The sequence below is a fragment of the Gasterosteus aculeatus genome, chromosome 15 (genome assembly GCF_964276395.1).
Source record: "Gasterosteus aculeatus chromosome 15, fGasAcu3.hap1.1, whole genome shotgun sequence".
NCBI lineage: Eukaryota > Metazoa > Chordata > Actinopteri > Perciformes > Gasterosteidae > Gasterosteus > Gasterosteus aculeatus.
In genome coordinates, this window is record NC_135703.1 from 536,057 (window position 1) to 547,190 (window position 11,134).

General features: G+C 46.3%; 1 protein-coding gene across 2 annotated transcripts; it reads left to right on the plus strand.

The window, feature by feature from the left end:
* Nucleotides 1-184: 184 nt before the first annotated feature.
* Nucleotides 185-10,912, plus strand: coch (coagulation factor C homolog, cochlin (Limulus polyphemus)). 2 transcript variants are annotated; one of them, XM_078089176.1, is made up of 15 exons: nt 185-323; nt 2,332-2,382; nt 2,465-2,509; nt 3,127-3,283; nt 4,355-4,488; nt 5,022-5,093; nt 6,259-6,315; nt 6,472-6,619; nt 6,901-7,004; nt 8,023-8,249; nt 8,671-8,785; nt 9,100-9,243; nt 9,319-9,475; nt 9,843-9,937; nt 10,019-10,912. In XM_078089176.1, the coding sequence occupies exons 2-15, from the start codon at nt 2,340-2,342 to the stop codon at nt 10,189-10,191; spliced, it is 1,671 nt and encodes a 556-aa protein (XP_077945302.1). In that variant the 5' UTR covers nt 185-323; nt 2,332-2,339; the 3' UTR covers nt 10,192-10,912. The 2 variants fall into 2 exon arrangements, with proteins under 2 accessions (XP_077945302.1, XP_077945303.1); XM_078089177.1 differs by having other exon boundaries at nt 191-323; nt 8,023-8,222.
* The last annotated feature ends 222 nt before the right edge of the window (nt 10,913-11,134 follow it).

An 11,134-nucleotide genomic window follows, 5' to 3' on the forward strand; every position in this document is an offset into this window, starting at 1 on the left:
TCTCCAGTGGCCACCAGGGGGCGACTCGTCTCCCATAGACGTCTATGAGAAAATAACCTGTTACAAACTGAATCAACCATAAACCATGAAGTCTCTCCTCATTGTGTTGTTCTCTTTCCTGCTTCTCTGTCAGGTCAGTGAAGCCCCGCCCACCTCTGATGTCACCACCGCGCGGTGTGTGTGTGTGTGTGTGTGTGTGTGTGTGAGAGGGAGAGAGATTATTTTAAGGGCGATCGACACCAGCAGCTTACCGTCTGCTGTTTCCAGGGAATAAAGTCTGACCACTTTTCCTGAGAGACGACTTGTGAGGAAACAAACAGTCGGTAAGTCGACGGGTTTCATGAATAAACCAACGATGGACTAATGTTGACTGTTGAATAACGGAGAAACAATCATTAGTTTATAAATGAGTCTGTTTTCATCATGTAGTTTAGCTTAGTTAACTGAGCTGCTGTGGTTTTCTCACTGACTGACTGGTTTATGAACTGGTTTGATGCCCGTAGTCTTCACTGTTTGTTCCATTTGACTTTTGGTTTAATGGCTGACGTTCACGTCATGATGTCACATCGGGCCCATAAGCAGCCTGTAGTGGATCACTGATTTAGGACGGGTCTCCACACCTTTTTTTCCCTGTGGGCCAAACAGAAAAACAGTCCTGGACGTGTGACGTGTGACACCTGACACGTGACGCCTGGCGTGTGACACGTGACGCGTGCTGCCTCACTAATGCACTAATACTGGAAAGATCAATCACATGCAGCTAAATTACGTTTGATAATTCAACATGTTTGAAGAGAAAAGGCCTCGCAGCTCTCCATCCTTTATAAGGAGGTTGGCAGCTCAGATGGTTCTTATTGGTTCTTATTGGTTCTTATTGGTTCTTATTGGTTCTTATTGGGATCGTTCACACATCAACTAACGTTTGTTAAAAAATTGTCATCAATTTGAATTGACTGAATTCGTTAGTATTACTTATTAAGGCATTCGGGCTTTTGGACCAGTGCAAACTGTATATTTGTGACGGCAGAATGTTGCTCTCAGAGGAGCAGTGACGCCCTGAAGGAAGTTTCTGCTTCTCGTCGTTTCGTTAACAGAGAATTGCACAGATGTTGAGCCCAACAGACGCATCATCCGTCTCATCAGAGATCTTTTCCAAACTCCGGTAGAAGAAGCTGCTGTAGATTCTTCAGAGAATCATCACGCTGCATCAGTTCTAGCTGCCGACTCTCCTCCACTTCATCTGCATCCAGTGAAAACTGTTGATGACAGAAAAGTCGCTGACTGAATTCCTTCATGACAGATGTGATCACACATATTCTCCCACTTCAGCAGAGAGCTTAGTGCACTATGTTCACTATGTTCACGCTTCACAGCTGCGACTCGAAGAGACAAAGCTTCATACGCAATGCTTCATTTTTGGTTTGACCTTTATTTAACCCGATAAAATCCATTAAGAACCGATTCTCACTTACAAAGTGACCTGTCCGAGAGGCTGCGACGCAAACAGGCACAATATCATATCATAGTACAATATCATAGTACTGTATCATAGTACAATATCATAGTATCATAGTACAATAGTATAGTATGACCAACACTTGGTCATGGAAAAACATGGAAGCGAGAAGTGAGGGCTGGTCAGCAAGTACACGTACAGATGTTACAGCTGCTCTTTGCCTTGTAGCCTGTTCAGGGTGTTGAGATGATCAGTGAGATCAACTAGAAACGGCAGGTCTGCCACCATGAAGCCTCCGTGATCTCAGGACGTCCACCTCAGAGAGTAGAGTAGGTCCCGTTTCAGCCTCAGAGAGGAACACTTGATATTCTCTGTGGTTGGAGAGCTGGAGAGGTGGAGCATTGGAGAGGTGGAGAGGTGGAGGGTTGGAAAGGTGGAGGGTTGGAGAGGTGGAGGGTTGGAGAGGTGGAGAGGTGGAGGGTTGGAAAGGTGGAGGGTTGGAGAGGTGGAGAGGTGGAGGGTTGGAGAGGTGGAGGGTGGAGAGGTGGAGGGTTGGAAAGGTGGAGGGTTGGAGAGGTGGAGAGGTGGAGGGTTGGAGAGGTGGAGGGTGGAGAGGTGGAGGGTGGAGAGGTGGAGGGTGGAGAGGTGGAGAGGTGGAGGGTGGAGAGGTGGAGGGTGGAGAGGTGGAGGGTGGAGAGGTGGAGGGTGGAGAGGTGGAGAGGTGGAGGGTGGAGAGCGCAATACAGTGGAAATAGTCCTTTATATTTTTAGACTTTGATGAATCAAAAATAGATGGCGGGCCCCAGTTGGCCCGCGGGCCGTAGTTTGGACACACCTGATTATTTTTCATTGATTCATTGTGATTCATGATTCAGGTGCAGAGATGTCCCACCTGTCCCACCTGTCCCACCTGCTACCTCTGACAGGTGAGCCACTCTTCTTCTTCTGTGGTCGAACTTCTCAGTGCTCGGACATGATGTGATGTATCATCTGTCTTTTTCTCTGCAGGCCTTTTCTTCCTGATCTCCTCGACGTCCGGCTCAGAATCCGCTGGTCAGTCCTAAATGTTCCTCTTCACGTCTTTCACGTCCCATCGTAATCTCGCCTGTTGCAACGTACAAAGCTGAGCACGTGCTCTTCTTCACGTTGCTTCTCTGTGGCCTTTAGAAACTTTAAACTTCCTCCTGTGACTCGTTGTTCGTCTCTGAGAAGTTAGTGTTTATTTTGAGACTGAATCTTGAAAAAGGTCCGAAGCTTTTTCTCTATAATACACAAATCAGATGAGAAGTTTGGTCCTTTCAAAGAGCCCATTTATGATCCTGAATAATATCCCCAATGTGTAATGATTTGAACTTCTTACTCTCACAAGTTAAAGTAGAAACATAACAGATGTTGTTTCCTTCTCAGGTTCTTCTCTTTCCTTTAGCTTCTAGCATTAACGTACATGAGACTTCTATGGGACCAGAGCAGTCGCCCCCTGGTGGCCACCACAGAGAACGCAGCTTTGTGTCCTGCCAACGTTGATTGTTTGACACAAACTTTCCCTAAAACTCGTTCATCCATCGGTCTTTTTCACGTCCCACAAAGAAACGTCCACCAGCGTGAGCGCAGAAAGGCGAAGACGTGTTAATGTGCAACCTTTGGCTGACCGATGTGTGTGCTGTGATCAGTGGCCTACCCGGTGACCTGTGTGACCCGGGGCACCGACCTGCCGGAGGACGGCCTGGTGGCGCTGTGTCCCCCGGACTGCAGCCGCCGGAAGGTGTCGGTGTTCGGGACGGAGATCTACGCCTCCGTCTCCTCCGTCTGCGGCGCTGCCGTCCACAGGTGGGACTTTCGCCATTTTCCTCGTGCTGTGTGCTTGTGGGCGTCGGGTGTGAGGCGGACGCAGCAGATCTCTGCTCATTGGAGGTTTGGTTCTGGGGTGAAGGACTCTGCTACCGACCGCAGCTGCAGAGGCGACATAATAACGAGTCCTGCTGTCTGCTGAACCTGAACCTGAACCCAACACCACGAAGGAATGTGCAGCGCCGAAGGATTAAGCCTTCAACCCTGAACGACCTCTACTCCCCCCGCGGGGGGGCTCCTTCCTCCACCGCTGCACATCTCGTCTTCCTGTCCTCTCGGCTTTAGTTTCTCAAACGTTCCTCTGAAGTCTGAATATCTTTGAACAACGCTTCCTGTTCTGAGATCTGGGGCCGTTTTTATTCAGCGTGTATGATTCTCTCTGCTTGTTGTCGCCATAAAGTAATGATGTATCCTGTCTTATACCTCCTTATTCATATATTATAACTTATTTAGATCGGTTCTGCGTCTCGTTGGCACAAAAATATAATTTATAGCAAAAGTAATAATTTGTTATTAGCATTGTGCTCCTCCATCTGTGGTGTAAACAAGCTTGTAAATATGTGAGTAATTTGATGTCTGTCCTACATGGAGCATTAAAACATTTGTTATATTTGCCTGTATGTTTAATATTTAAAGTCATCATGTCTAAAGCCATTCTTTTTCTTTCAAGTCATCAAAACAGTCCACTATTTATGCTAAGCTACGCTAACACGCTGCCGCGCCTAGCTCTTTAACTTTGCTTTAACACATAAACTAAAGTAGTAAAACACCACTGAAGAAGTAAACGAGTCAAATACATAAGAGTCAAAAACAATAAGCGCAAATAATAAGAAGTCCTGATTTTTAAGTCTTCATCAGAACGATCAGATTCCACGAGAGAATCTTTCTCATTGTCAAACTGTCAAACTAGAAATTTATATTAAGAAGAACCTTTTAGTTCTGGTTATTGAACAAAACCTCTGGATTCGATGTGATGCTTCTAAACTTAAACCTTCACATAAAAGTCATAAAGCAGAAGGTCTGATGCTCTGACGTGTCTCGGCTCCTCAGGGGGATTCTGGGTCGGGCCGGCGGCCCCGTCGGGGTTCACAAGCTGCAGGGACGACGCGACTACGAGGGCTCCTACGCTCACGGCGTCCGATCGCTGGCCCTGTCCCGCTGGAGCGCCTCCTTCAGCCTCGCCAGTAGGTCATCCCACCTATCGGGTCGCCGGATCCTTTTGGTATCAGGGAAACGAGACGTTTGAAGGGGTCACTGCTCATATGATGTCTTTCACAAAACAATCTCAACTTAATGTCCCAGCTGGTTGTGAAGCTTCCAACAGAACCTCACTGGCTGCAGTGGACGGACTTCACCCTCAAAAGTTAGAAACCGTTTGACCGGCAGCTCGAGGTCGTCTGGCTGACAGGTTTATACCTGCTCTGTAAATAGTTACACCGCCCCCTGGTGGGAAAACAGCCTCACCGCAGCTTTAAAGCTTTGTTTCCTCTCGATGCCGCAAACAGATGTATTGATATTAATAATAATTAATCCTCATTAACATCTTTGTCCAGAGGTTAAACTGCTTCACTGAAATGAAAGAAATCATTGATGTGAGTATTAATTATACTTTAATAGAAACAACAAATGAACACAACCTGTGTGTGTGTGTGTGTGTGTGTGTGTGTGTGTGTGTGTGTGTGTGTGTGTGTGTGTGTGTGTGTGTGTGTGTGACCAGAGCCTGTCAACGTCCCACTGGAGTTGACCAGTGACACCAGTACCACCACTCTGCCTGCAGCAGCACGACCAGGTAGCGTGATGTGATATTACGCATGACTCTGGATTAGGGCTGCAACTAACGATTATTTTGATAATCGATTAATCGGTCGATTATTTCTTCGATTAATCGATAAATCGGATTTTTTTTTAAACAGCATTAAAAAGCTTTAATTTCCACCCCTTTATTCTAAAACAGAACCTCAAATTCGTCAGAACTAGTTCTCGATACTACACTCACAAACACACCCTCATGTTCATTAAATTATTACCATCATTGTAGTGCAAGTTAAGTAAATGCTTACAGCTAAAAAACAACCAAGTGCTATGAGATGAATTTAAAAAGGCATTTGTAAATAAATGCATTAGAGGCTTCGTAGTTGATTTAATGGATCACCGTGTTTCCCTTTACAGGCATAACATCAACTACCGTATAACCCACAGTATATGCGCAAGCGCACTGGACTACCGTAAATGACAGCATTAAGTACAACACACACAAATATGTTTGTCAACAATAACCGATATGGGACAAAGCACAAAATATCAGACAACACATTGAAAAACGAAAGGTGCAAAAGAGGCGAGTAAATAAAAACGTGTCTTATTCTTCCTAACTGCTTTACTGCTGTTATTAGCGAGCTAACGCTAGCTTGATCAGCTGGATGACGAGTAAACAGGAGGCTCGTTACGGGACAACGTGGACCGGGACCCCCCACGCTCGCACCCCTTAGACGACCAGTCGAACAGACGTCTCTCCCTGCGTCACGTGACTCACAACAACGGCCGGCTGCTCGTTCCTCTACGGCGGCTCGGCGCCTTTATTTTAGTTTTTGCTCCGCGCGCATCTCCGCAACTCATTGAGTGACGTAATAATCGCGCGACACAACAAATCGATAATGAAATTCGTTGCCAACGCTTTTAATAATCGATTTTAATCGATTTTATCGATTCGTTGTTGCAGCCCTACTCTGGATATTTTTTAAACTGCTTTTATCTAAAGACTAATTTTTTAAAGAACATTTTCAGTAGTGACAGAGAGGCAAAGAAACACCTTCCTGTTCCCGACTCCTTGACTTTCTTCCTTCCTGAAGCTTCCGAAAACAACAGGAGTGGAATGTTTCCCCCTGACCTACTGTGTTACCCTAGCTGACCTTTGTGTGTGTGTGTGTGTGTGTGTGTGTGTGTGTGTCGTGCAGCAAAGAACCCGCTGAAGAAGCCGTCAGTGAAGAAAGCTTTGACAGCAGGAAACAAAGGTGCACTGTGCGCTCTGTGTACTTGATATTCTGGAAGTAAAGATTGAACATGGACTGAGGTTGTGTGTGTGTGTGTGTGTGTGTGTGTGTGTGTGTGTGTGTGTGTGTGTGTGTGTGTGTGTGTGTGTGTGCGTGTGTGCGTGTGTGTGTGTGCAGACTGTCAGATGGATATCGCCATGGTGATCGACAGCAGCAACAACATCGGGCATCGTAGGTTCAACCTGCAAAAGAACTTTCTCTCCAAATTGGCGGCCATGTTGAGGGTCGGATCAACAGGGCCGCATGTCGGACTGATCCAGGCCAGGTGAGTCACACACACACGCACACACACACACACACAGGTGTATAGTCGTACAAACAAAAATAAATATGTGTTTTGTGTATGACGCTTAAGCTCTTTTGTTTCTTGCTAATTCCTTGTTGCTTTCATGCTACAAATGTAGAACATACAATGTAAATCCTACTTCTTCAGCTGAATAAAAATGGATCAAATCTTGAAGTACTTTGAGTACATGTTGCTCGTAATACTTTTACTTAAGGAAACATTTTAAACTTGCATGACTTTTCCCTTGTTTGTGTTTGCAGTGATTCTCCCCGGACTGAGTTCTTACTGACCAACTACACTCAACCCAAAGAGCTGCTGTTTGCCATCAAGGAGCTGGTCTACCTGGGAGGAGACACCAACACAGGTAACACACCAACACAGGTAACGCACCACCACAGGTAACACACCAACACAGGTGACACACCAACACAGGTAACACACCACCACAGGTAACACACCACCACAGGTAACGCACCACCACAGGTAACGCACCACCACAGGTAACACACCAACACAGGTAACACACCACCACAGGTAACACACCACCACAGGTAACGCACCACCACAGGTAACACACCAACACAGGTAACGCACCACCACAGGTAACACACCAACACAGGTGACACACCAACACAGGTAACACACCAACACAGGTAACACACCAACACAGGTAACACACCATCGCAGGTAACACACCAACACAGGTAACACACCAACACAGGTAACACACCAACACAGGTAACACACCAACACAGGTAACACACCATCGCAGGTAACACACCAACACAGGTAACACACCAACACAGGTAACACACCAACACAGGTAACACACCAACACAGGTAACGCACCACCACAGGTAACACACCAACACAGGTGACACACCAACACAGGTAACACACCACCACAGGTAACACATGCAGGTAACTCACCAACACAGGTAACACACCAACACAGGTAACACACCAACACAGGTAACACACCAACACAGGTAACACACCATCGCAGGTAACACACCAACACAGGTAACACACCAACACAGGTAACACACCAACACAGGTAACACACCAACACAGGTAACACACCATCGCAGGTAACACACCAACACAGGTAACACACCAACACAGGTAACACACCAACACAGGTAACACACCAACACAGGTAACACACCAACGCAGGTGTTAGAATTGTGGGGACTTTCTTTTTATGTAAAGCACACAGTAGCCTCTGAAGTAGTGTGTGTCCTCACTCGTCTTGTCTCAGGTGGTAGTCACGCACACACACACACACACACACACACACACACACACCCTGCTGTGGTCACACTGATTTATATTGTCTCCTCTTTTAAACTAAAAGTTCTGCCCACCGCTCCCCGTTGCAGGTAAAGCCATCATGCACGCGGTGGAGACCTTCTTCGGCCAGGACAGCGGGGGCAGGCGGGGTCACCCTCGGGTGCTGATGGTGCTGATTGACGGCTGGCCGTCCGACGACCTGGAGCAGGCGGCCATGTTGGCCAGAGAGTCCGGCATCAACGTCTTCCTGGTGTCTGTGGCCAAACCGGCGCCTGAGGAGCTCGCCATGGTGCGAGACAAGGACTTTGTGAAGAAGGTTTATTCATTTATTAAATATTTATGTGAATTTATAAAGTTATGAATCAGTAATTATTTATTTGGATGACCTTCTCCTCTCCCTCAATGAAGACCAATCTTTTTATTTTCCTTTTTATTTACAAGTAAAATGATTTGAACACACTGGGATTAGTTCAGAATAGAGAGGTTTGTATTTATTGTGATGTCTGAAGACGTGAACTCGTTTTACGGCGCTTTTATTGTGAAACTCCTGACACAGAAACAGGGATCTGTTGGACCAATGATGAGGAGGGTTGTCATCTTCTTCAGTTGTTGCTCAGAGGGTCTTTGTCTCTTCAGTTGAACCATCGAGCAGCGTTTAGTTCTCCGTCCACTAAAATGAGAGACTCCTCCTCAATAAACCACACGTTGCGTCCTCCACGTGTCTCTTCTTCCTGCAGGCCGTGTGCAGAGACAACGGCTTCTTCAGCTATCCGATCCCCAGCTGGTTCAGCACCACCAAGCACGTGAAACCTCTGGCTCAGAAGCTCTGCTCGCTGGACCGCCTGCTCTGCAGTGAGAGACCACCCAACCAAGCAGGACAACAGGAAGACACACACACATCTACACAAATACATCGACACACACGCAAACACATCTACACACAAACACACACACACACACGGTACCAACACATTAATCCTGTTTTGTTTCCATCAGCTGCCACCTTCTTCCCAGATGTTCTGACTCGAGGGGTCTTCTCGGTCATTTTCCGGTTGATAACTAAACTGTTGTGATGAATCCAGCAGAAGGAACATCTGGTCGTGGAGATCAGGAGGTCACATCCTGTTCATGGTGGTAAAAACCATGTTGGACTTTTTGTTTCTCAGGTAAAACCTGCTACAACTCGGTGAACATCGGGTTCCTCGTCGACGGTTCTTCCAGCGTCGGGGGGGGCAACTTCCAGCTGGTCCTGGACTTCCTGGCGGCCGTGGCCAGCAGCTTTGAGGTGTCGGACGTGGGCGCTCGCATCGGTCAGCTTTGCTTGTGAAACCCCTCCGACGCGCCGAGGCGTCGATTGGCCGACTGACTGTGTGTCGGCTCTGCAGGTGCGGTGCAGTTCACCTACGATCAGAGGCTGGAGTTCGGCCTGTTTGACCACCCCAACAAAGAGGACTCCATCACCGCCCTGAGGAGGATCCCCTACATGAGCGGAGGAACGGCCACTGGAGCCGCCATCAGCTACACCACCCAGACCCTGTTCAGGTGAACACGTCTAAGGGTGTGTCGCAATGAGGGGATCTACTGGCAGATATGGAGAATGTTCTACTTAGTTTAGAATGAATCACAGTAGCCGCCATGTTTCTGCAGAAGAAGAACAAATGAAACCCGTGTCTAACGGGAGAGGAAGGAAAGTGGCTCTGGTGTTTAAGTCACCTGGTTACCTGGTTAAGGTGACTTCTTAAGGAAGCAAGTGAAACAATGGATGCCTTCTGTTTAAGTATCTCCAGTGTGTTTGGCGCTGAGGTGCACAGGCATCACATTAAACATGTCGATGCGTGTCACAGGCGAGGCCTCGGGCTCCTGCTGAGGCTTCTCTTGTGAGGCTGACATGTGATCGTCTCTCCTCCAGGCGGGCGGGACCAGGACGGAACTTCCTCATCGTGGTGACGGACGGCCAATCGTATGACGACGTCAGACTCCCCGCGGCGGCGGCACAGACACAAGGTGCGTGTTGAAGGGAAGGACAGTCGACAGCGGCGCGTGTTCACTTCTCACACACACGTTTCACCCTGCACCAATCGACAGGCATCACCATCTACTCGGTGGGCGTGGCCTGGGCGCCCCTGGACGACCTCAGAGCGATGTCATCAGAGCCAAAGGAAAGCCACACCTTCTTCAGCCGGGAGTTCACCGGCCTCGCCGAGCTGGTCCCTCCGCTGGTCAGAGGGGTGTGCAAGGACTTCACAGAGAACAACTAGCAACACACACAACAAAGAAGGATACATATATAAACCAAATGTGTATATACATGTATATAAAATGTACATATATATGTAGAATTATACTTCATAAATAAATAAATAACCAAGGAGATTATTATCAACGTAGAAACCAAAATCTTTCACTTTTCAATAAACATTCCAGCGTTTGATTCTGTGATCAAATGTATTTTACAAAATAAAAGTACAACAAAGAAACTACCAGAAATATTCAAATTTGTATTTTCTGGATTTGTATCTGGATTCAAAAACTTTGCTGACATGATTTTGTTCATTTGAACCAGCTAACTTAAAAAGAGCCACAATCAGCGCTGATGTTTTACTGCAGGTTCAAAGGGTCAGAGTTAATGTATTTAACATGTTGGACCTTATAATAAACTGCAAATTAAACAGAAACACATTGGATACTGTAATTATGGCTTTAATATCTTTATTAGAAGAGAACCATTCTTCTTATCAGATCGTATTGTATTCATGCAACAGATTTCTCCTTCCATCTATTCTGGAATCATGACATATTTTCTTGTATTATTTTGGAATTGTGAGATCTTTAGCTTGTATTTAGGAAGAACCCTCTAAGGCACGATTGAAGAAAACATGTAGGTATTTATCTGGCTTCGTCAAATAAAAACACTAGAATGAACAATCGGACGGAAATGAGCTGCTTGGATTTAATAAAAACTACTTTTTGTGCATTATATTCAAATGTGTTTATTCACACACTAGATTACAGTGATTTGATCAGCTTGTTTTTTGTATGTTGGAAAAGATGAGACGAGACTATTTGATTTTGAAAAGTTAGTTACATTTCCATAGAAATCAACCGGATGGCAGTGAACAGAACATCTGATGGTTGATGTCGTTAAAATGACCCTGTTCCTCATTTAAAAAAATGGGATTAACTCAACAATTTGATTCATGA